The following is a 27325-nucleotide window of genomic DNA, read 5'->3' on the forward strand; positions in this document are numbered from 1 at the left end:
TCATTTGAAGCAGTCCTACACTAAAATATTTTTATAAAATGTGCCATGCGGCCTCACATATAAATAGCAGAACTGCTCTCAGCAGCACTCACCTGGTCTATTGCAGTCCCGTACCCATGACTGAGTCATGGCTGTGGGCGGGACAGGTCCAAGCAAATGCTGCATGAAGTATATATATAGCCTGTGGACAAAGCCTGATGACCCAATGTGAACAGTCACCAAACGCCAAAATCTATACAGATGGAATACATCCCAAATTGGGGTGCATAGCAAGGTGGAGGTCAACCACCGACCAATTCAACAAAGAAACAACAAAGAGCCAGCACCAATGTGCACTAAGGCATCAAATATTCCAAACTGCATTATAAAAATTTTTTTGAGATTTTTGGCAAAAAATTGCAATTTCTTGAGCTGCTTCGCCACGTCACGGCAAATCTCATTTGAAGCAGTCCTACACTAAAATATTTTTATAAAATGTGCCATGCGGCCTCACATATAAATAGCAGAACTGCTCTCAGCAGCACTCACCTGGTCTATTGCAGTCCCGTACCCATGACTGAGTCATGGCTGTGGGCGGGACAGGTCCAAGCAAATGCTGCATGAAGTATATATATAGCCTGTGGACAAAGCCTGATGACCCAATGTGAACAGTCACCAAACGCCAAAATCTATACAGATGGAATACATCCCAAATTGGGGTGCATAGCAAGGTGGAGGTCAACCACCGACCAATTCAACAAAGAAACAACAAAGAGCCAGCACCAATGTGCACTAAGGCATCAAATATTCCAAACTGCATTATAAAAATTTTTTTGAGATTTTTGGCAAAAAATTGCAATTTCTTGAGCTGCTTCGCCACGTCACGGCAAATCTCATTTGAAGCAGTCCTACACTAAAATATTTTTATAAAATGTGCCATGCGGCCTCACATATAAATAGCAGAACTGCTCTCAGCAGCACTCACCTGGTCTATTGCAGTCCCGTACCCATGACTGAGTCATGGCTGTGGGCGGGACAGGTCCAAGCAAATGCTGCATGAAGTATATATATAGCCTGTGGACAAAGCCTGATGACCCAATGTGAACAGTCACCAAACGCCAAAATCTATACAGATGGAATACATCCCAAATTGGGGTGCATAGCAAGGTGGAGGTCAACCACCGACCAATTCAACAAAGAAACAACAAAGAGCCAGCACCAATGTGCACTAAGGCATCAAATATTCCAAACTGCATTATAAAAATTTTTTTGAGATTTTTGGCAAAAAATTGCAATTTCTTGAGCTGCTTCGCCACGTCACGGCAAATCTCATTTGAAGCAGTCCTACACTAAAATATTTTTATAAAATGTGCCATGCGGCCTCACATATAAATAGCAGAACTGCTCTCAGCAGCACTCACCTGGTCTATTGCAGTCCCGTACCCATGACTGAGTCATGGCTGTGGGCGGGACAGGTCCAAGCAAATGCTGCATGAAGTATATATATAGCCTGTGGACAAAGCCTGATGACCCAATGTGAACAGTCACCAAACGCCAAAATCTATACAGATGGAATACATCCCAAATTGGGGTGCATAGCAAGGTGGAGGTCAACCACCGACCAATTCAACAAAGAAACAACAAAGAGCCAGCACCAATGTGCACTAAGGCATCAAATATTCCAAACTGCATTATAAAAATTTTTTTGAGATTTTTGGCAAAAAATTGCAATTTCTTGAGCTGCTTCGCCACGTCACGGCAAATCTCATTTGAAGCAGTCCTACACTAAAATATTTTTATAAAATGTGCCATGCGGCCTCACATATAAATAGCAGAACTGCTCTCAGCAGCACTCACCTGGTCTATTGCAGTCCCGTACCCATGACTGAGTCATGGCTGTGGGCGGGACAGGTCCAAGCAAATGCTGCATGAAGTATATATATAGCCTGTGGACAAAGCCTGATGACCCAATGTGAACAGTCACCAAACGCCAAAATCTATACAGATGGAATACATCCCAAATTGGGGTGCATAGCAAGGTGGAGGTCAACCACCGACCAATTCAACAAAGAAACAACAAAGAGCCAGCACCAATGTGCACTAAGGCATCAAATATTCCAAACTGCATTATAAAAATTTTTTTGAGATTTTTGGCAAAAAATTGCAATTTCTTGAGCTGCTTCGCCACGTCACGGCAAATCTCATTTGAAGCAGTCCTACACTAAAATATTTTTATAAAATGTGCCATGCGGCCTCACATATAAATAGCAGAACTGCTCTCAGCAGCACTCACCTGGTCTATTGCAGTCCCGTACCCATGACTGAGTCATGGCTGTGGGCGGGACAGGTCCAAGCAAATGCTGCATGAAGTATATATATAGCCTGTGGACAAAGCCTGATGACCCAATGTGAACAGTCACCAAACGCCAAAATCTATACAGATGGAATACATCCCAAATTGGGGTGCATAGCAAGGTGGAGGTCAACCACCGACCAATTCAACAAAGAAACAACAAAGAGCCAGCACCAATGTGCACTAAGGCATCAAATATTCCAAACTGCATTATAAAAATTTTTTTTTTTGAGATTTTTGGCAAAAAATTGCAATTTCTTGAGCTGCTTCGCCACGTCACGGCAAATCTCATTTGAAGCAGTCCTACACTAAAATATTTTTATAAAATGTGCCATGCGGCCTCACATATAAATAGCAGAACTGCTCACAGCAGCACTCACCTGGTCTATTGCAGTCCCGTACCCATGACTGAGTCATGGCTGTGGGCGGGACAGGTCCAAGCAAATGCTGCATGAAGTATATATATAGCCTGTGGACAAAGCCTGATGACCCAATGTGAACAGTCACCAAACGCCAAAATCTATACAGATGGAATACATCCCAAATTGGGGTGCATAGCAAGGTGGAGGTCAACCACCGACCAATTCAACAAAGAAACAACAAAGAGCCAGCACCAATGTGCACTAAGGCATCAAATATTCCAAACTGCATTATAAAAATTTTTTTGAGATTTTTGGCAAAAAAATTGCAATTTCTTGAGCTGCTTCGCCACGTCACGGCAAATCTCATTTGAAGCAGTCCTACACTAAAATATTTTTATAAAATGTGCCATGCGGCCTCACATATAAATAGCAGAACTGCTCTCAGCAGCACTCACCTGGTCTATTGCAGTCCCGTACCCATGACTGAGTCATGGCTGTGGGCGGGACAGGTCCAAGCAAATGCTGCATGAAGTATATATATAGCCTGTGGACAAAGCCTGATGACCCAATGTGAACAGTCACCAAACGCCAAAATCTATACAGATGGAATACATCCCAAATTGGGGTGCATAGCAAGGTGGAGGTCAACCACCGACCAATTCAACAAAGAAACAACAAAGAGCCAGCACCAATGTGCACTAAGGCATCAAATATTCCAAACTGCATTATAAAAATTTTTTTTGAGATTTTTGGCAAAAAATTGCAATTTCTTGAGCTGCTTCGCCACGTCACGGCAAATCTCATTTGAAGCAGTCCTACACTAAAATATTTTTATAAAATGTGCCATGCGGCCTCACATATAAATAGCAGAACTGCTCTCAGCAGCACTCACCTGGTCTATTGCAGTCCCGTACCCATGACTGAGTCATGGCTGTGGGCGGGACAGGTCCAAGCAAATGCTGCATGAAGTATATATATAGCCTGTGGACAAAGCCTGATGACCCAATGTGAACAGTCACCAAACGCCAAAATCTATACAGATGGAATACATCCCAAATTGGGGTGCATAGCAAGGTGGAGGTCAACCACCGACCAATTCAACAAAGAAACAACAAAGAGCCAGCACCAATGTGCACTAAGGCATCAAATATTCCAAACTGCATTATAAAAATTTTGGCTCTTTGTTGTTTCTTTGTTGAATTGGTCGGTGGTTGACCTCCACCTTGCTATGCACCCCAATTTGGGATGTATTCCATCTGTATAGATTTTGGCGTTTGGTGACTGTTCACATTGGGTCATCAGGCTTTGTCCACAGGCTATATATATACTTCATGCAGCATTTGCTTGGACCTGTCCCGCCCACAGCCATGACTCAGTCATGGGTACGGGACTGCAATAGACCAGGTGAGTGCTGCTGAGAGCAGTTCTGCTATTTATATGTGAGGCCGCATGGCACATTTTATAAAAATATTTTAGTGTAGGACTGCTTCAAATGAGATTTGCCGTGACGTGGCGAAGCAGCTCAAGAAATTGCAATTTTTTGCCAAAAATCTCAAAAAAAAAAAAAAAAATTTTTATAATGCAGTTTGGAATATTTGATGCCTTAGTGCACATTGGTGCTGGCTCTTTGTTGTTTCTTTGTTGAATTGGTCGGTGGTTGACCTCCACCTTGCTATGCACCCCAATTTGGGATGTATTCCATCTGTATAGATTTTGGCGTTTGGTGACTGTTCACACTGGGTCATCAGGCTTTGTCCACAGGCTATATATACACTTCATGCAGCATTTGCTTGGACCTGTCCCGCCCACAGCCATGACTCAGTCATGGGTACGGGACTGCAATAGACCAGGTGAGTGCTGCTGAGAGCAGTTCTGCTATTTATATGTGAGGCCGCATGGCACATTTTATAAAAATATTTTAGTGTAGGACTGCTTCAAATGAGATTTGCCGTGACGTGGCGAAGCAGCTCAAGAAATTGCAATTTTTTGCCAAAAATCTCAAAAAAAAAAAAAAATTTTTATAATGCAGTTTGGAATATTTGATGCCTTAGTGCACATTGGTGCTGGCTCTTTGTTGTTTCTTTGTTGAATTGGTCGGTGGTTGACCTCCACCTTGCTATGCACCCCAATTTGGGATGTATTCCATCTGTATAGATTTTGGCGTTTGGTGACTGTTCACATTGGGTCATCAGGCTTTGTCCACAGGCTATATATATACTTCATGCAGCATTTGCTTGGACCTGTCCCGCCCACAGCCATGACTCAGTCATGGGTACGGGACTGCAATAGACCAGGTGAGTGCTGCTGAGAGCAGTTCTGCTATTTATATGTGAGGCCGCATGGCACATTTTATAAAAATATTTTAGTGTAGGACTGCTTCAAATGAGATTTGCCGTGACGTGGCGAAGCAGCTCAAGAAATTGCAATTTTTTGCCAAAAATCTCAAAAAAAAAAAAAAAAAAAAATTTTTATAATGCAGTTTGGAATATTTGATGCCTTAGTGCACATTGGTGCTGGCTCTTTGTTGTTTCTTTGTTGAATTGGTCGGTGGTTGACCTCCACCTTGCTATGCACCCCAATTTGGGATGTATTCCATCTGTATAGATTTTGGCGTTTGGTGACTGTTCACATTGGGTCATCAGGCTTTGTCCACAGGCTATATATATACTTCATGCAGCATTTGCTTGGACCTGTCCCGCCCACAGCCATGACTCAGTCATGGGTACGGGACTGCAATAGACCAGGTGAGTGCTGCTGAGAGCAGTTCTGCTATTTATATGTGAGGCCGCATGGCACATTTTATAAAAATATTTTAGTGTAGGACTGCTTCAAATGAGATTTGCCGTGACGTGGCGAAGCAGCTCAAGAAATTGCAATTTTTTGCCAAAAATCTCAAAAAAAAAAAAAAAAAAATTTTTATAATGCAGTTTGGAATATTTGATGCCTTAGTGCACATTGGTGCTGGCTCTTTGTTGTTTCTTTGTTGAATTGGTCGGTGGTTGACCTCCACCTTGCTATGCACCCCAATTTGGGATGTATTCCATCTGTATAGATTTTGGCGTTTGGTGACTGTTCACATTGGGTCATCAGGCTTTGTCCACAGGCTATATATATACTTCATGCAGCATTTGCTTGGACCTGTCCCGCCCACAGCCATGACTCAGTCATGGGTACGGGACTGCAATAGACCAGGTGAGTGCTGCTGAGAGCAGTTCTGCTATTTATATGTGAGGCCGCATGGCACATTTTATAAAAATATTTTAGTGTAGGACTGCTTCAAATGAGATTTGCCGTGACGTGGCGAAGCAGCTCAAGAAATTGCAATTTTTTGCCAAAAATCTCAAAAAAAAAAAAAAAAATTTTTATAATGCAGTTTGGAATATTTGATGCCTTAGTGCACATTGGTGCTGGCTCTTTGTTGTTTCTTTGTTGAATTGGTCGGTGGTTGACCTCCACCTTGCTATGCACCCCAATTTGGGATGTATTCCATCTGTATAGATTTTGGCGTTTGGTGACTGTTCACATTGGGTCATCAGGCTTTGTCCACAGGCTATATATATACTTCATGCAGCATTTGCTTGGACCTGTCCCGCCCACAGCCATGACTCAGTCATGGGTACGGGACTGCAATAGACCAGGTGAGTGCTGCTGAGAGCAGTTCTGCTATTTATATGTGAGGCCGCATGGCACATTTTATAAAAATATTTTAGTGTAGGACTGCTTCAAATGAGATTTGCCGTGACGTGGCGAAGCAGCTCAAGAAATTGCAATTTTTTGCCAAAAATCTCAAAAAAAAAAAAAAAAAAAATTTTTATAATGCAGTTTGGAATATTTGATGCCTTAGTGCACATTGGTGCTGGCTCTTTGTTGTTTCTTTGTTGAATTGGTCGGTGGTTGACCTCCACCTTGCTATGCACCCCAATTTGGGATGTATTCCATCTGTATAGATTTTGGCGTTTGGTGACTGTTCACATTGGGTCATCAGGCTTTGTCCACAGGCTATATATATACTTCATGCAGCATTTGCTTGGACCTGTCCCGCCCACAGCCATGACTCAGTCATGGGTACGGGACTGCAATAGACCAGGTGAGTGCTGCTGAGAGCAGTTCTGCTATTTATATGTGAGGCCGCATGGCACATTTTATAAAAATATTTTAGTGTAGGACTGCTTCAAATGAGATTTGCCGTGACGTGGCGAAGCAGCTCAAGAAATTGCAATTTTTTGCCAAAAATCTCAAAAAAAAAAAAAAAAAAAATTTTTATAATGCAGTTTGGAATATTTGATGCCTTAGTGCACATTGGTGCTGGCTCTTTGTTGTTTCTTTGTTGAATTGGTCGGTGGTTGACCTCCACCTTGCTATGCACCCCAATTTGGGATGTATTCCATCTGTATAGATTTTGGCGTTTGGTGACTGTTCACATTGGGTCATCAGGCTTTGTCCACAGGCTATATATATACTTCATGCAGCATTTGCTTGGACCTGTCCCGCCCACAGCCATGACTCAGTCATGGGTACGGGACTGCAATAGACCAGGTGAGTGCTGCTGAGAGCAGTTCTGCTATTTATATGTGAGGCCGCATGGCACATTTTATAAAAATATTTTAGTGTAGGACTGCTTCAAATGAGATTTGCCGTGACGTGGCGAAGCAGCTCAAGAAATTGCAATTTTTTGCCAAAAATCTCAAAAAAAAAAAAAAAAAATTTTTATAATGCAGTTTGGAATATTTGATGCCTTAGTGCACATTGGTGCTGGCTCTTTGTTGTTTCTTTGTTGAATTGGTCGGTGGTTGACCTCCACCTTGCTATGCACCCCAATTTGGGATGTATTCCATCTGTATAGATTTTGGCGTTTGGTGACTGTTCACATTGGGTCATCAGGCTTTGTCCACAGGCTATATATATACTTCATGCAGCATTTGCTTGGACCTGTCCCGCCCACAGCCATGACTCAGTCATGGGTACGGGACTGCAATAGACCAGGTGAGTGCTGCTGAGAGCAGTTCTGCTATTTATATGTGAGGCCGCATGGCACATTTTATAAAAATATTTTAGTGTAGGACTGCTTCAAATGAGATTTGCCGTGACGTGGCGAAGCAGCTCAAGAAATTGCAATTTTTTGCCAAAAATCTCAAAAAAAAAAAAAAAATTTTTATAATGCAGTTTGGAATATTTGATGCCTTAGTGCACATTGGTGCTGGCTCTTTGTTGTTTCTTTGTTGAATTGGTCGGTGGTTGACCTCCACCTTGCTATGCACCCCAATTTGGGATGTATTCCATCTGTATAGATTTTGGCGTTTGGTGACTGTTCACATTGGGTCATCAGGCTTTGTCCACAGGCTATATATATACTTCATGCAGCATTTGCTTGGACCTGTCCCGCCCACAGCCATGACTCAGTCATGGGTACGGGACTGCAATAGACCAGGTGAGTGCTGCTGAGAGCAGTTCTGCTATTTATATGTGAGGCCGCATGGCACATTTTATAAAAATATTTTAGTGTAGGACTGCTTCAAATGAGATTTGCCGTGACGTGGCGAAGCAGCTCAAGAAATTGCAATTTTTTGCCAAAAATCTCAAAAAAAAAAAAAATTTTTATAATGCAGTTTGGAATATTTGATGCCTTAGTGCACATTGGTGCTGGCTCTTTGTTGTTTCTTTGTTGAATTGGTCGGTGGTTGACCTCCACCTTGCTATGCACCCCAATTTGGGATGTATTCCATCTGTATAGATTTTGGCGTTTGGTGACTGTTCACATTGGGTCATCAGGCTTTGTCCACAGGCTATATATATACTTCATGCAGCATTTGCTTGGACCTGTCCCGCCCACAGCCATGACTCAGTCATGGGTACGGGACTGCAATAGACCAGGTGAGTGCTGCTGAGAGCAGTTCTGCTATTTATATGTGAGGCCGCATGGCACATTTTATAAAAATATTTTAGTGTAGGACTGCTTCAAATGAGATTTGCCGTGACGTGGCGAAGCAGCTCAAGAAATTGCAATTTTTTGCCAAAAATCTCAAAAAAAAAAAAAAATTTTTATAATGCAGTTTGGAATATTTGATGCCTTAGTGCACATTGGTGCTGGCTCTTTGTTGTTTCTTTGTTGAATTGGTCGGTGGTTGACCTCCACCTTGCTATGCACCCCAATTTGGGATGTATTCCATCTGTATAGATTTTGGCGTTTGGTGACTGTTCACATTGGGTCATCAGGCTTTGTCCACAGGCTATATATATACTTCATGCAGCATTTGCTTGGACCTGTCCCGCCCACAGCCATGACTCAGTCATGGGTACGGGACTGCAATAGACCAGGTGAGTGCTGCTGAGAGCAGTTCTGCTATTTATATGTGAGGCCGCATGGCACATTTTATAAAAATATTTTAGTGTAGGACTGCTTCAAATGAGATTTGCCGTGACGTGGCGAAGCAGCTCAAGAAATTGCAATTTTTTGCCAAAAATCTCAAAAAAAAAAAAAAATTTTTATAATGCAGTTTGGAATATTTGATGCCTTAGTGCACATTGGTGCTGGCTCTTTGTTGTTTCTTTGTTGAATTGGTCGGTGGTTGACCTCCACCTTGCTATGCACCCCAATTTGGGATGTATTCCATCTGTATAGATTTTGGCGTTTGGTGACTGTTCACATTGGGTCATCAGGCTTTGTCCACAGGCTATATATATACTTCATGCAGCATTTGCTTGGACCTGTCCCGCCCACAGCCATGACTCAGTCATGGGTACGGGACTGCAATAGACCAGGTGAGTGCTGCTGAGAGCAGTTCTGCTATTTATATGTGAGGCCGCATGGCACATTTTATAAAAATATTTTAGTGTAGGACTGCTTCAAATGAGATTTGCCGTGACGTGGCGAAGCAGCTCAAGAAATTGCAATTTTTTGCCAAAAATCTCAAAAAAAAAAAAAAAAATTTTTATAATGCAGTTTGGAATATTTGATGCCTTAGTGCACATTGGTGCTGGCTCTTTGTTGTTTCTTTGTTGAATTGGTCGGTGGTTGACCTCCACCTTGCTATGCACCCCAATTTGGGATGTATTCCATCTGTATAGATTTTGGCGTTTGGTGACTGTTCACATTGGGTCATCAGGCTTTGTCCACAGGCTATATATATACTTCATGCAGCATTTGCTTGGACCTGTCCCGCCCACAGCCATGACTCAGTCATGGGTACGGGACTGCAATAGACCAGGTGAGTGCTGCTGAGAGCAGTTCTGCTATTTATATGTGAGGCCGCATGGCACATTTTATAAAAATATTTTAGTGTAGGACTGCTTCAAATGAGATTTGCCGTGACGTGGCGAAGCAGCTCAAGAAATTGCAATTTTTTGCCAAAAATCTCAAAAAAAAAAAAAAAAAAAAAAAATTTTTATAATGCAGTTTGGAATATTTGATGCCTTAGTGCACATTGGTGCTGGCTCTTTGTTGTTTCTTTGTTGAATTGGTCGGTGGTTGACCTCCACCTTGCTATGCACCCCAATTTGGGATGTATTCCATCTGTATAGATTTTGGCGTTTGGTGACTGTTCACATTGGGTCATCAGGCTTTGTCCACAGGCTATATATATACTTCATGCAGCATTTGCTTGGACCTGTCCCGCCCACAGCCATGACTCAGTCATGGGTACGGGACTGCAATAGACCAGGTGAGTGCTGCTGAGAGCAGTTCTGCTATTTATATGTGAGGCCGCATGGCACATTTTATAAAAATATTTTAGTGTAGGACTGCTTCAAATGAGATTTGCCGTGACGTGGCGAAGCAGCTCAAGAAATTGCAATTTTTTGCCAAAAATCTCAAAAAAAAAAAAAATTTTTATAATGCAGTTTGGAATATTTGATGCCTTAGTGCACATTGGTGCTGGCTCTTTGTTGTTTCTTAGCTGAGGTGGGAGAGTCTGTCCATAGCACAACAATCAGTCGTACACTGCACAAATCTGGCCTTTATGGAAGAGTGGCAAGAAGAAAGCCATTTCTCAAAGAGATCCATAAAAAGTGTTGTTTAAAGTTTGTCACAAGCCACCTGGAGACACCAAACATGTGGAAGAAGGTTCTCTGCTCAGAGGAAACCAAAATCACACTATTTGGGCACAATGCCAAACGATAAAAGCAACACAGCTCATCCCCCTGAACACACCATCCCCACTGTCAAACATGGTGGAGGCAGCATCATGGTTTGGGCCTGCTTTTCTTCAGCAGGGACAGGGAAGATGGGTAAAATTGATGGGAAGATGGATGGAGCCAAATACAGCACCATTCTTGAAGAAAACCTGTTGGAGTCTGCAAAAGACCTGAGACTGGGATGGAGATTTGTCTTCCAACAAGACAAAGATCCCAAACCTAAAGCAAAATCTACAATGGAATGGATCACAAATAACCGTATCCAGGTGTTAGAATGGCCAAGTCACAGTCCAGACCTGAACCCAATCGAGAATCTGTGGAAAGAGCTGAAAACTGCTGTTCACAAACGCCTCCATCCAACCTCACTCAGTTCCAGCTGTTTACAAAGGAAGAATGGGCGAGAATTTCACCTCTCCATGTGCAAAACTGATAGACACATACCCCAAGAGACTGCAGCTGTAAACGCAGCAAAAGGGGGCGCTACAAAGTATTCACTTAGAGGGGATGAATAATATTGCACACCACAATTTACAGTTATTTATTTTTTATAAAAGTTTAAACTAAGCAATAAATTTCCTTCCTCTTCACAATTGTGTCACTCGTAGATTCTTCACCAGAACATTAACATTTTATCTTTATGTTTGAAGCCTGAAATGTGGGAAAAAGCTAAAAAATTCAAGGGGCTGAATACTTTCGCAAGGCACTATAAATATCAGAGGCTGGAGGGTATTTCCAGAATCACATTCCTTCTTTCTTTCTTTCTTTCTTTCTTTCTTTCTCTCTTTCTCTTTCTTTCTTTCTTCCTCCCTGTCTCTCACACACATTTTCTCCTGCTCCCATCAGTGGTACTTACCGGTGTGCGGCCTGTATCCGGTGCTGTAGGGTCTGGTAGAAGCTGTAGCAGGTCAGCACCAGCAGCACTATGAGGACGAGGTGCCTGCACCGTGCCATGGTCGGAGTCCGCAGTGTCTCCAGCTGTCAGGATGCTGTATAATCACAGTGATACATTCCTGGGGAAGGTGCGTCCTACCTGTGCCCAGTGATGTAACTACAGCCTGCGACATAGGGAAAGAGCCTGCCCAGCCATCATGTACATACAGATGTAGATACAGGAGTACCTGAAGAGGTTCATACAGGGGTACATAGAGTTGTAATTACAGGTGTGCATATGTGGCGCCCAGGACTAGCCAGGTCGTCAAAGGTACTACAACACACACCCCCACCCCGAGACAGGCACATCAGCCAGACACAAAATCCTTGTTGCCTCCCTCCAGGGGCTGATGTCCACACCAGGTGGGGTGGAGCCAGGCGGTTGGCCCCACCCACGGAGGAGTTCACAGTCCTGGAGGCAGGAAAAGGAAGGGAGTTGAGAGATCAGTTAGGGAAGTGAAGGAGAGAGGAGTAAACTGACCGTGTCCGGGTGTGTGGCCCGGGCACTAAGAGCAAGGTTGGCAGACGGTGGTGGCCGTCTGCAGGAGAGGCAAATCAACGCGGAACCGTAGAACCGGGGACGGGCGGTGGCCCGCCGGTACCGAACCGGGGAGCGAAGTGAAGCCAGCACACTCGGGCAGGGCCTGCGGACCCCGACCAAGCTTGGAGTCGCCATTAGAGGTCAAATCCATCAGTGACCGGAACCCCAGGGGTTTCCTAACAGCCAAGACCCGATTGAAGGCAACCGTCCAACCAGCAAAAGGAAATACAGCTACCGCCACAGCTAGAGTTCCAAGGGCCAGAGCCTGTGGGCAGCGGGTTACCAGTGGGAATCCATCGGGACCGAACATACAAAAAGGTGCAGGGAAAGGCAGCCACCACCAACCGTCCGGGAGAAGCTACAGCAGCCGGCTACGGGACCCGTCCTTCCAGCCGTTTGGTTTACCAGTGACTTTGCGTACATTTGTGGCTGAGTGAGTACTACCGTGCCATCCGGCACCGCGCTGCACAGTCCAAGCAACCCTGCACCTTCCCGATCCTGCCTCCCCGTCACCTCACCGGGCCCCGGGACCACCAACCCCCCTACCCACGGAGGGGAAAACAACATCCTAGCTGCTCCCTGCCATCGCTCCCGGGATCCCCGTCACCAGCAGCGGTGGTGCCCCAACCTCACCACAACCCGTGGGTGACGTCACGGACTAAATCCCCAAACCAAACCACCCCTTTCACTCACGGGCGAGGAGCGCCGCTCAAGTCCCCGGATCTGGCCCACCGCTCGAGCCATCGCAGCAGCGCCGGACCCAAACGTTAGCGAGCGCAGCGGCGTCCTTCCCCGCCCGCGACACATACAGATGGATATACTGGGGTATATACAGGTGTAAATACAGATATACAAACAGGTGTAGATACAGGGGTACCTGCAGTGGTAAATACAGGTGTACATACAGGGGTACTTACATGCGAACGTACATACTTACATATAGGTGTACATACAGTGGTACATACAGGGGTACCTGAAGAGGTGTAAATACAGATATACTGTACATATAGATGTATTTACAGGTGTGCATACATTGATACCTGCAGAGGTACATACAGGTGTGCATACAGGGGTACATTCACATGTAAATACAGGTAAACATACTGGGGTATATACAGGTATAAATACAGGGGTACATACTGGAGAACATACAGAGGACATACGGGTGTACATATAACTGTAAATAAAATAGCACCCACAGGTCTACATACAGGTTTTCATAAAGGGGTATATACAAGGGTATACAAAGGTGTACATACAAGGTTAAATGCAGGGATCTATAAAGGTGGACATACAGGTGTAAACAGAATATTGCATATAGGTGTATATACAAGGGTACACTTAGAGATAGAGGTGTGCGTACAAGTGTACCTGGTTGAAGATTGCAGAGAAGCCAGTCAGCGAGCTTTTACAGTGTGAGCATTTCCAGCCCCATCACAGTCATGTTAAGTTTTGGCATAGCTATGATTAGCCAACACACCACTGCAAAAAAAAAATGACTTGGGCTCACCTCCCTATTTTTCATGCCCAGCGCAGGTAAAACAGCAGCTACAGGCCGCATGTTACGCACCGGCGCCGCCATAGCCGCAAGCAGCCTGCTGCGGTTCCTGTTGCGCCCAGGCGCCGGCTGCCGTTCTTGGCCGTGCCTCGGGTCGTCCAGTTGGCTGTTCCTTCCACCACGTCTAAGTGTGGAGAGGCGGCTAGTGAGCATGCGTGCGCCGATTTACCCCAGCCAGAGTTTAAGCCCGGTGTTTTGCCTAGTGAGCATGCTCAGCCTGATTGTGTTATGTCTGAGACTAAGTCCTCAGTTCAGGCTACTGAGCATGCTCCCACAATTAACCCTAACAGCCTCTTTGCACAGGTACTTGGACTTCGTGCTGTGTCTAAGTTCTGGGATGTGCCTACTGAGCATGCTCAAACTGATAGTCTGCTTTCTGAGCCTGTTGCTCAGGCTACTGGGCATGCTCAGGCACTTAGTGCACCAGAGGCTAGGTCCGGTAAGGACCTCACTGAGCATGTCCGTGAGGTGGCAGGCCCTGATAGGGCAGAGGGTGTCAGGTGTCCTGATGACGTGGCAACTCCGGACTGGCTCGCAGAGGCCCGCCCCTATGATCTGGCACCTCAGTATTGGTCGTCAGACGATGACTGGTGAAGTGTTTGGGGCGTGGCTGCCATGAGCTCATCAATGACGTGGCGGTTCCGGATAGGTCGCATGTGACGTCACTGATGACATGGCACTCTGCTATTGGACCTTGGTGGTTCCACCCTGGGTTTGGGGCGGACCCAGGTTATAAAAGGGGCTGGAGACAACATGGAGGTGCGCAGTCTTCACTTTTGCTCAGTCTGAGCACACCTCCATGTTGGAGCCTCATTGCGGCATAAGCCTATGTTGGGAAGCGGTAGGTAGGGTTAGGCGAACGGTGCCTGTCACGCCAAGATTCGTGGCTCGGCACATCAGGGTCAGGCGCCGTGCTTCCCTCCTGCCGTTCCAGTCTTGCTATAGCAGCCCAGTGGCGTTAACTGGGCTGCGGCTGCTGTGCTTCCTGTCTGATTGTGCCCCCTACGCACACGGACAATGCACCTGCTGCACCACCTGTCTGATTGTGCCCCCTACGCACACGGACAACGCACCTGCTGCGCCACCTGTCCGATTGTGCCCCCTACGCACACGGACAACGCACCTGCTGCGCCACCTGTCCGGTTGTGCCCCCTACGCGCACGGACAGCGTACTCCAGGACCCCTGTGGAGTTAACAGGGTGTTCCTTATTTGCCTCGGCTTCCCGGTCAACGCTACTGGTGTACCCATCTGGCCTGACGTGTCCTACACACACGTGGCCAGTCGAGAGGTGGCCAGAAACGCTAATCGGAGGACCGCTCAGCCTGACGTGTCCTACACACGTGGCCGACAGGGCGCTTTCGTGGCGGTCTTCCGGTCAACGCTACCTGGTTACCACCCGGCCTGACGTGTTTCCTGCACACGTGGTTGGTGTAGCGCTAGGTGCACCAAAACGCTAATCGGGTTGTCGTCCGGTCTGACGTGTCCCAACACACGTGACCGGTTCCCAGAGTTCCTGGGTTATCTCAGAGCCATCCAGCTCTATAGTCTCCGCCTAACCCTCAGGTGCCAGCAGCTCCATTGTCATCTGGAGCACGGTGGGCCCCGACTGGCGATTAGGATATATACCCCCTGGTCCTAATCTGCTCGTCCCCCCGTAACACCGCAGCCCTCGGCAGTCAGCTTTACTTTGGCTGGTTACCAAAAATAGAGGGGATTAAAACAATCAATGTGAGGTCCTACCCATTTTTGATAACCAGCCAATGTAAAGCTGACTGCTGGGGGCTGGTATTATCAGGGTGGGAAGAGCCATACTTGTTGGCCCCTCCCAATCTGAAAATACAAGCCTGCAGCTGAACCAGAAGGGGCACATCCAATAAATGTGCCAATTTTGCTGATTTACTGGGCTCATCTCGATTGCCCTGGTACAGTGGAAATAGGGGTAATATATGCGGTTGATGAAAGCTGTGATTTGTCAAAAATCACAGTTGCCATGAAGCCCTAGGTTAATAATAGGGAGGCATCTATAAGACCCCCATTACTAACCTGTAAGCCAAAATAAATAAACAAACACAAACACCAAAAAATCCTTTATTTGAAGTAAAATATGCACACATCCATTTAACCCCTTTATTATACCCCAAAACACCCCTGCAGGTCAGACGTAACACACAATGACATCCCATGATGAACCTGGCCCTGATCCATTCAGAGTCTGCTGTATCTGAAAACGCGACTGATAACTATAGTCCCTGGGACTAGAGTTGAGCGCGGTTCGTGGTTCTCCAGTTCTAGGCTCGAGTGATTTTGGGGGCTGTTCTAGATCGAACTAGAACTCAAGCTTTTTGCTAAAGCTCGATAGTTCTAGATACGTTCGAGAATGGTTCTAGCAGCAAAAAGACCAGCTAATTCCTAGCTGGCTTTCCACTGTAATAGTGTAAGTCACTCTGTGACTCACAGTATTATGAAATTTCAGTGTATAGTGTGCGTGAACAGCGCCTTCAGATCACTGCTGTATGGATAATGGCGATCGCCATTTTTTTTTTTTTTCCTTGTCTTCCTTCCCTAAGCGCGCGCGTGTAGTGGGGAGGGCCAGCATGTCAGCCAATCCCAGACACACACACAGCTAAGTGGACTTTTAGCCAGAGAAGCAACGGCATGTGTGATAGGATGTCCATGTCACATGTCCATGCATTATAAAAACGGACATTTTCCTATAGCACGCCATTATCTGCCTTCTGCGTCTGGGTGTCAGTCATCACTGGCGTAGCTCCTATCTCCGATACTGCTGTGTACGCTCTATACACAGCGCTGTACAGAATAGGGATAGCACTTTCTATCAGTCCTTTTAAGGGCTAATACCGGCAGGGTCAAAGCCATAGGTGACAGTCAGGGCTGTGAAAACAGAGTTTAACAGCTACACAAGATGACAGCGTCTGTGTAGCTAAGGTCAGGGATTTCCTCGCTGCATTTCCCCATTAGGAGGGATAGAAAGGCAGGCTTCCTTTCCTCTACCCAGACCCACCACCCTGCCACTGTACCCTCCTGCCCTTTGCACACTCAAACTCATTGTTACTAAGCCATTATACTAGCGAACACTGAGGAAACTTAGTGGCATCCTAAATGTGGCTGTTGGACTTCCATTAGTGTCCCACTAGTGCAAAGCTATGTGCAGCACGTCTGCCTGCATTGCACACTCAAACTCATTGTTACTAAGCCATTATACTAGCAAACTATGCTGCCAGTTTAAGGGCCATAGTTTCATTGGCCGTGATCGTTATTGTTGTTTATTCTGCTGTTAATAAAGCTAGACCACTGCTGCAATCTACACCACCTCTCAATTTTTACTACCACATTTTAAGTGCACAATCTTGTCGCAATCAAAATGAGTGGCAAAATGACAGATGCTCGTGGAAAGGGGAAGAGGCGTGTTGGAAAAGGAAAAAAAGGGTTTGTCCATGGGGAAGGTGGCAAAGCTCCATTAACATCTGCTGAAGATAGACCATCTTCCAGCAAAAGTAAGATGTCTACTACTTACCGTTGACAATCCGATGTGCTCCCTTTTTTACGGACACGAACAACTGGAAAAAAGGTAGATGATGGCCAAAAAAAGAAAATGCTTGAATGGATCTCAAGTGGTCCAACAAGTGCCCTCTCCTCCACCTCAACTACCGCATCCAAAAAACACCAGTCCTCTGAGTTGTCAGGCCAATCACACTTGCTTTCTCCCAGCTCTGAAGTCTCCATCCGCCCTGCACAGTATGGTGGAACTGAGATGGCTGAGTCTGCAGAGCTGTTCAGTCACACTATAGCCTGGGAATCAGAGGTCTGCTCCCAAGCTACAGTGAGTACAGACCAGGAAATGGTCTGCAGTGATGCCCAGAACCTTTGTGACTCAGATTCAGGCCGTGATGACCAAGTTTCTGAGCATAATGTTGACCCTTATTCACAAACTGAAACACCTGTTGTAATAGACAATGAGGAACATACTGATGACGATGAGACGCAGATACCAGATTGGGATGACAAATTAAATATTCGGTCAGGGCAAGAAGAGGCTCGGTCTGAGGGTGAGGGGAGTGCAAACACAACAATTGATGAGGAAGTTCTAGATCCCACCTACTGTCAACCCACAGTCATGCCCTCGAGGAGGTCAACAGAGACGGTGGAGGAGGATGTAAGCCTTGCCTAGCCTGGTCTTTTTTTGACATAGCAAAAGATCGCCCAAATTATGTGATCTGTAAAATTTGTCGTGAGTCTGTTAGTAGAGGGCAAAACCTCAGCAGTTTGACAACTTCTTCCATGAATCGTCACATGAATAAATATCATATGTCCCAGTGGGAAGCTCACCGTGCTGCAATGCGGCCTAGCGGAGTGGATTATCCACCGCCTGCCCCTTCCAGAGCATCCGCGCGCTCTTCATCTTCTAGGACTGTGGGGACAGCTGTCACACCTGGTTTTCCACGCACAACTTCCACCACTGTAACCGCAACAGGCAGTTTGCTTGGTAGGTCGTCAGTTGGTTTGGAAGGGGAAACAAGTGCGTGTGTACAGCTCTCTCAGACATCGATAGCATGAAGGCAACATCATGTCTACGCCTGCACTTTCCTCACAAACCTGCATTTTTCCAGGGACACCCTACTCAACACCGTCTACACACAGCAGCCAGATCTCTGTCCCTCAGATGTGGACAAATAAAAGGCCATTTCCTGCGACCCATGACAAAGCTAAGAGGTTGACTTTATCCCTCTGTAAGCTCTTGGCTACCGAAATGCTGCCTTTCCGCCTGGTGGACACACAGGATTTTAGAGACCTTATGTCTGTCGCTGTGCCCCAGTACCAGATGCCCAGTTGCCACTACTTCTCTAAGAAAGGTGTGCCCGCGCTACACCAGCATGTCGCACACAACATCACCGCTTCCTTGAAAAACTCTGTGTGTGAACGGGTGCATTTCACCACCGATACTTGGACCAGTAAGCATGGACAGGGACGTTACATGTCGCTGACTGGGCACTGGGTAACTATGGTGATAGATGGTGAACGGTCTGCTGCACAAGTCTTGCCGTCCCCACGACTTGTGTGTCAATCCTCTGTCTGTCCAAGTTCCGCCACTGCTTCTGCCTCCTCCACCTCATCTGGGTCCTCCACCTCCGCCCCAAGCCTGCCTGGTCAGGCCACCAGAGTTCTCACTGCGCAGAAGGAATCACGCACCCCTCATTACTATGCTGGCAGCAGAGCACAACGGCATCAGGCTGTCTTTAGCTTGACATGTCTTGGAAATAGGAGTCACACAGCGGCTGAGTTGTGGGCAGCTCTGGAGACTGAGTTTAATAAATGGTTGTCTCCACTCAACCTGCAGCCTGGTAAGGCCATGTGCGACAATGCAGCAAACCTGGGTGCGGCCCTTCGCCTGGGCAAGGTGACACACGTACCTTGTATGGCTCACGTGTTGAACCTTGTTGTCCAGCAATTTTTAACACACTATCCCGGCCTAGATGGCCTTCTGAACAGGGCACGAAAACTGTCTGCTCACTTCCGCCGTTCAACCGCCGCAGCTGAGCGACTTGCATCGCTCCAGAAGTCTTTCGGCCTGCCGGTTCATCGCCTGAAATGCGATGTGGCGACACGCTGGAATTCGACTAGCCACATGTTACAGCGACTGTGGCAGTACCGCCGAGCCCTGGTGCAATACGTCAAGACGTATAGCCTGGGCCAACGAGATGCAGAGGTGGGGCAGATCACCCTGATGGAGTGGTCTAAGATCAAGGACCTATGCACCCTTCTGCACAGTTTCGACATGGCGACGAATATGTTTAGCGCTGACAATGCCATTATCAGCATGACAATTCCAGTCATTTACATGCTGGAACACATGCTAAACACTATTCGGAGTCAGGGGGTGGGACAACAGGAAGGGGAGGAATTACAGGAGGATTCATATGCGCAAGACACAACAACATCACCAAGGTCCAGACGTTCATCATCACCAACGCGGTAGGCATGGGACCATGGGGGACAGGGATCAACAAGGGCGCATAGTAGCAGGCGAAATGTTGAGGAAGGTGCAGGAGAACATGAAGAAATGGATGACGAACTGTCCATGGACATGGAAGACTCAGCAGATGAGGGAGACCTTGGTCAAATTTCAGTTGAAAGAGGTTGGGGGGAGATGTCAGAGGAAGAAAGAACGGTTTGCACCTCTATGCCACAAACACAGCGTGGACTTGGTCCGCATGGCTGCGCAAGACACATGAGTGCCTTCTTGTTGCACTACCTCCAACATGACCCTCGTATTGTCAAAATTAGAAGTGATGATGACTACTGGCTTGCCACACTATTAGATCCCCGGTACAAATCCAAATTTTGTGACATAATTCCAGCCATAGAAAGGGACGCACATATGCAGGAGTATCAGCAGAAGCTGTTACTCGATCTTAGCTCGGCTTTTCCACCAAACATCCGTGCAGGTGCAGGGAGTGATTCTCCCAGTTGTAACTTGACAAACATGGGACGGTCTCGTCATCTTCAACAGTCTACCCGTACCAGTAGCACCGTATCTGGTGCTGGTAACAGCAATTTTATTGAATCGTTTCATAATTTTTTTAGACCCTCCTTTGCAAGGCCACCAGAGACAACAAGTCTGACACATAGTCAACGGCTGGAGAGGATGATACAGGAGTATCTCCAAATGAACATCGATGCCATGACTTTGGAAATGGAGCCTTGCTCATTTTGGGCTTCAAATCTTGAAAAATGGCCAGAGCTCTCCACTTCCCCCTTGGAGATTTTGTCGTGTCCAGCTGCCACCGTTGTCTCTGAACGTGTCTTCAGTGCTGCTGGGTGTGTGCTGACAGATAAGCGCACGCGTCTGTCCAGTGACAATGTGGACAGACTGACGTTCATCAAAATGAACAAGTCATGGATCCACAAGGAATTTACAACCCCTGTGTCATCCTGGGGAGAGTAAATGCTTGTGGATTTGGAATGTGCTTGATGCAAATCTAGCTGTGAAGTGTACAACTAGGGCACAAGTGCTGCCACTGATGGGGTGTCTGTGTGGCCCAATTTTTGGAAAAAAGGGAGACTCTGCTTGGAGTAACCCTTGCTGTGTTTTTAAAAATGATCCAAGATGCACAGCGCTGGGATCAGGAAAGACTTTGCTACCTACCCCGGTGTCATCCTGGGGACGGATAAGAATGGCATAATTTTGAATGTGCTTGATGCAAATCTAGCTGTGAAGTGTACAACTGGGGCACAACTGCTGCCACTGAAGGGGTGGGTGTGTGTGGGGCCCAATTTTTGGAAAAAAGGGAGACTCCGCTTGGAGTCACCTTGCGGTGTTTTACATGATTTTAGAAGGGCGTGCCATGCCTATATCTGTGTCTCCTCCTCTTTTTCCTTGTCCAGCTCTTTTTTTTCGCATGAGTATATGTCCTTGTCACTTTCCCATGTGTTTGTGTTGTGTTGTGAGTTGTTTGTCACCTTTTGGACACCTTTGAGGGTGTTTTCTAGGTGTTTTTATGTGTTTGTGATTGCCTGCCATTGTTTCCTATGCGGTTCGAGTTTGGTTCGTCGAACGTTCACCGATCTCGAACAAGACGCCCGTTCGGCGAACCGAACTCGAGCCGAACCGCGACCGGTTCGCTCATCTCTACACTGAGTTCAACAGTAGAGCCCTGGATGTGAGAAGCGGTGATTTCATTGAGTTCACCAGAGGTTACAGCCAGGTTCCTATGGTGCCAACTGTGACCACTGGTGAATCCGCTTCTGGATTACCGTACTGCTGTGTGGTCGTGTCCAGCTTCCAACAATACGGCAGTCACGTCACTGGAGTTCTCACTGGTGGCTCTCCGCTGCCCTTGATGAAGTCAGTTGAACCCACTGCTTGATTGCCACACTGTTAGATTGCAGGACATGGCAGCACAGCAGTCTGGTACTCCAGTGTGAAGTCCGGTGACCTGACTGCCGAATTGCTGGACTGCTGTGCCGCTATATCCCACAATCAAACAGTCCGGCAATCCAGCAGCGGGTACAACTGAGTTGACCAATGGCATTGGGCAGCCCCAGTGTCAATTCCGAAGACCTTACTGCCGAATTGTCAGTTTGTGGTACATGACTGCGCATCAGTCTGGAAATCCATCAGCCGGAACAACTGCATTCACTGAGGTCAACAGGGAGCCACCAGTGTGAGCTCCAGTGAACTGACTGCCGGATTGCTGCAATCTGGAAGCAGATTCACTGAAGATCACAATTCCATAGAAACCCAGCTGGGACCACCGGTGAACTCACTGATGTTACTGCTTCTCACAGCCGGGCTTCCCATTGCCGTCAGTCTGTCCCAGAAGCTGTAGCAATCGGTCGAATTTTCCATCACTGCAGATTTTGCATTGGTGAGCGCAGTATGGATTACATTGGACCTGCAGGGTTTTTGGGGGGTTTAATAAAGGGGTGAAAGAGGGTGTGTGTATATTTAATTTCAAATAAAGGAGTTTTCAGTGTTTGTGTTTACTTCTTTTGACTTACAGAGTTAGTAATGGGGGTGTCTCATAGACACATTTTCATTACTAATCTAGGGCTTGATGGCAGCTGTGATTTTTTACATATCACAGCTGACATCAACATCGTATTACCCAGATTGCCACCGCACCAGGAACAGCCAGGTAAAGGGCTAAAATTGATGCATCTAATGGATACACGCTTTCTGGAACGGCTGTGGGCTAGTATTTTTAGGCTTGGAAGGGCCAATAACCATTACTGTTCCCACCCTGATAATACCAGCCCTCAGTGGTCAACTTTACCGAGTCTGGTTATCAAAAATGGGAAGGACCTCATGCAGATTTTTTTTTTTTAAACAATTAAAAAGGCACGGGATCCCCACTATTTTTGATAACCAGCCAAGGTAAAGGTGACCGCTGGGTGTTGCAGTCTGTAGATTCTGTTTTACCCACACTTATCAAAATTATGGCGGGAGCTAAAGTCATTCTTTTAAATTGTTTTTTATTTTTATACCATCATGCAGCAAACTAGTCTGCAACCAATCACAGAAGCCAACACAGAGAGTGGGGGGGAATGTATAGCAGTCTGCAACCAATCACAGACAATGACACAGAGGGTAGGTGTGGGAAGCAGTGAATATTCATAGAGCTTAATGAGCAGGTCCTGAAAAGAGTCTGACTGCAGTGTTATCTTCCGGGAAACACATAATGTATATTTGTCCTACTCTTACTCCCATTTAGCTTCCTTTTCCAGCCCCCTAGCCCGTATTACGATCATTTTACAGCACATTCAATCTCCTCCCCATTGACTTGCATGGGGTTTGTTGTCTGGGGTCAAGTTAGAGTCAAGTTCAGTTGTCAAGCAAAACTTTTTTTTTTTTCATTCCATGCAGATTCGACGAACCTGAATATCCATGGTTCGGCTCATCTCTAGCTACTGACTGTGGAAATGTACCACCCCCGGGCCAGCAGCCGAGCTGCTCGGATCCGGATTCTCAGAGGCTTGAGAGTCTCTGGACCCAGGGGTCGTGCAGCCTCTCAAATAGAAAAGGGTATTTACAGGGGAGGTTATAGAGTTCGTGATGCCACCCGTGGTGTGTGATAATTAGGAGTACCACCGCTGCCGTTGGGAGTACCTGGGGATGATGGAGTTGGGCAGCCAGGTGTTGTGACCCTCCACGGGTAGGGGGAATAACCCCGGGACTTGGTGTTTGAGGGGGGAAGTGCCGTTTGATGCAAAGGGGCCACTTGCATACTCACTCAGTCTATTAAGCTGACACTGACAACTGGGTAAACCAAAGTTCTGGACACCGCTGCCGCTAAGGGGTGCTTAGTTTGGGTCTCGTATGCAATGGTGCTGCCTGGTGATCTGTGACCTGCCTCCTGGCAGTAAGTTCACGCCTTGTTGGGTCCTGGTAATACGAAACTTGCCTGGTCCCACTCCCCACTGTGGCTAAGTGTGGGACCTTGCTCTCAGAGTTCACGCTTGGGATTTTCTGGGCCGTTTTGAGTGGAAGGTCCTACCCCCCTTGTTGCGCTACTACCCTGATTTTGGAGCGGTTGGGAACGGATCTTGAAGACTCTGTTCTCTATGGGTAAATTATCGGGTTGCATGAAACTACTCCCCGACCTAGGGTCAATGTACCCCGTCGTGTCTTGGTCCCAGCCCAGTGATGGTGCAGGGCCGCCGGCTGTCCTTCTCGACAGTTCCGTGTCCCTTGCCATGATCCCCTGCGACCGGGGGTCCACTCCTCTAGGCCCAGACCCCGTCTGCCACCTAGACAGTCTCCTTATTGGAGTTACCGCTCCCGTCCTCTAAGAGCTCCTCACAGCTCAAGGGACACTTCTTCACTCTTCACTCCTACTTTACACACTCTCTGACTGCAACTCACTGACTAACTCACTCCTCACCTCCCCTCCCTAACCCACCAGGTGGGCGACTCTATTCCACTCAAGCCATTCACTGGTGTTTTTGGTGGGTGTGGTACACAGTGTATCTAGGATTTGATTGGCTGATGTAGGCAACACCATTTAGTTAGTGACCCTAAACCAAGGAGGAGCTGGATACTGCACGGGAGGGCAGATTGTGCAATACCCTGTGACGACCCGATAGTCCAGGGGCGTCACATTCCCCCTTGGTTAAACATAGATCGTCCCCGAGCTACAGGACATCAGGGTTTATTTTATTTTTTTCTAAAACTGTAAAATAGAAAAGAACATTTTTATTTACAATATTCATCCCATATTAGGGAGGCTGCTTGCTTACACGTTACATTAACCATTGAGTTCATCATTCCAACGATGGAACGCTACTGGTTGGGTTGGTAGCGGAGGCTCAACCTGCTCCGTTGCAGCCTCTTCCTGCGACAGTCCAGTACCAACGTCCCGGATCCCATCAAACCCGCCACCCAAACAACCCGCTGCATACCTATCCGTGGGTCCGTGACCAGGTTAAGGTCCCGGGTGTTCTAAATACGACTCTGGTGGGCACAGGAGGTGCAACTATATACAATACACAAGTCTGTGTTGCTCACAACCAGTCCCGTGACCATGGTCCATTCTTACTACTAAACATTGGTGCACGGTATAAACAACGGGGTCCATGCACCTGGTGCACACATTATCGTAACTTTTCTTGATCAGATGACTTGCTCCATTGATTCAAACCCGGTTGATTAAAACTTTTCTTTTTATGAACTTACTTTATATAAAAAATAATAATAAACTTTGAAAAACAATAAAGGAAAACACAGATACCTATCAACTTATATTTGTCACATTACATGTGCCATCAACATTCTTCCCTATACCTTCGTTGGGCCAAAGTTAACCCGGGTCGACCTTCTCAACTCTAGACCTTCTTCCCCTACTTGTGACATGGCAATACTTTCTACAGGTTGCTCATCCTCTGTGACAGGTGTAGCTGGTAAGACTCTACGTGTGCATGGCAAGGGTACAGGCGCTACTCTAGATGCTGAAGTGGGTGCAGTGTCAGTAAGCCTTTCCTGTTCTGGTTCTTCCACAGGTTGTGGGAATGTTAACACAGGGACTATTACTGCTCCATTCTGCATAGGCCAGTCTTTGGGAAAGTCACCTAGAATGGTGCGGATCATTATTTTTTTCCTTTCCACCACTAGAGGTTGGGGTTGAGGTCCAACTGCTACTCTTAAGGGTTCTGGACATCTTTTCAGATGGTCTTGGGAGACAGTAGCTGTGGTTTTCCCCCGATCCTTGCTGATGAGGCAAGTCTTTTGGTTGTCGAAGTTGGATGCTTGTACCACATACGGCTCTACGGCTCTTTCTCCACTTGGTCATCCAATTTGTGCAGCTTTCTCTTCATCTTTAGCACGATCTCACCTGGTGAGAAAGGGGTCGCTTTTGCCTGCTTGTTAAAGTTCCTCTCTTGCCTTTCCCTGTTTTGATGCAAACTCTCTTCAACACATTTTTGAATCTGTTTATATTGGATCTGGCCACGGGAGTCCCCAATCCTCCCCGGGCAAGTAGGTTTCAGGCAACTCGACTTCTATCTCTAAGTCCACTGGGAGTCTTATTCCTCAGGGAGATTCCGTTCTCGGCTGATTAATCTGTGTCGCCCTGGGCAAGCCAGGGGACACAGTTCACAACACCACCACACCCCACACTCCAGGTAGGCACATCTGCTTACCAGAAATCCTTGTTGCCTTCCTCCAGAGGTTGATGATGCACACCAGGGGGTGGGCCAGGCGGTTGGCTCCGCCCACCAAGGAGCTCACAACTCTGGAGGCAGGAAGAAACCAGGCAGTTCTGTCAGGGAGGAGGAAGTGGAAGGAGTGGAGGAGTAGCCCAGGCAGGGCAAGTACGAGGAGCAAAAGGAGAGAAAGTAAACAGCTAAGTGAAAGTGGCGAAAGTAGAGAAGTGTAAAGGAGAGAAGCTAGTAAAGTGACAGAAGAGAAAGAAAGCCTGAGAGCCCAGCTTGGTGTAGGGCCAGAACAGCAAGGTCAGCGACGGCGGTGACTGTTTGGAGGGGGACAGTTTGGAAGTTCCTGGAAGGACCCCGTTGGCTGTGTGCCCGGTGGTCTGGAGCAGTGTTCCGAAGGACAGTCAGAACCAGGGCAGGGGCCTCTCGGACCCCGGCAAGGCTAGGAGTCGCCAGATTTGCCAAATCCGTCAGTGACCAGTGACGGGGACGCAGATCCCCCAGCAACCAAGTCCCGATTGACGGCAACAGCCCGACCATTACCGGGGAGACACCGCCACCGCCAAGGCACAAGTTTCCCCAGGGCCAGCGCCTGCGGGCAAAGTGTAGAGCTCCTCCGGCCCAGATTGCAGTAGGGGAGCGGGTAACCGGAGGGAATCCACCGCTACCATCAGACAACATAGGTGCAAGGAAGAGAAACGTCGCCGTTACCTACCGGGAGAGCAGGTGCAGCCGTCTGTGGGACCGTCCTACCAGCCGTTGGTTTACCGTACAAACTGTGTCCGTGTGTCAGGCTGAGTGAGTACCATAGTGCCGCAAGGCACAGCGCGGCCCCCGCGCCCCTGCGCCCTCCAGGCCCTACACTTCACATCTCATCACCGGGCCCCGGGATCACCAACCCCTACCCACGGAGGGGCAACACAACACCTGGCTGCTCCGCATCACCATCCCCGGGACCCCCACACTGAGCAGCGGTGGTGCAATCACCACAACCGTGGGTGGCGTCACGAACTATAACAATCCCCACACCCAACAAACACCCCCTTTCACTCACAGGCGAGGAGTGTCGCTCGAGACACCCCGGGATCCGGCCCACGGCTCGAGCCACCAGGAGCAACTGCCGGACCCGAGCAGAAGGGGTGAGCGCGGTGTGCTGACACCCTCCTCCCCGCCCGCGACAACTTGGCGTCACGAACAGGATCTTACCGCTCTGCCGTCTGGTAGAGGTGCGCCTTGTTACCGCCGGAGGTATCCGGCAGAAAAATTTCAGAAGCCGCCATCTTTGGCGCGAAAAGTTCCCGCT

General features: G+C 47.4%; 1 protein-coding gene across 1 annotated transcript in view; it reads right to left on the minus strand.

Moving 5' to 3' along the window:
* Positions 1 to 11775, minus strand: part of LOC142303039 (alpha-2,8-sialyltransferase 8F-like) — a 294952-nt gene extending 283177 nt beyond the window's left edge. Inside the window, exon 1 of the mRNA XM_075344138.1 lies at positions 11678 to 11775. Coding sequence (XP_075200253.1) covers positions 11678 to 11775 — 98 coding nt within the window. The remainder of the gene's footprint in view (positions 1 to 11677) is intronic.
* Between the last annotated feature and the right edge of the window lie 15550 nt (positions 11776 to 27325).

Source organism: Anomaloglossus baeobatrachus, chromosome 4 (genome assembly GCF_048569485.1).
Source record: "Anomaloglossus baeobatrachus isolate aAnoBae1 chromosome 4, aAnoBae1.hap1, whole genome shotgun sequence".
Classification (NCBI taxonomy): Eukaryota; Metazoa; Chordata; class Amphibia; order Anura; family Aromobatidae; genus Anomaloglossus; species Anomaloglossus baeobatrachus.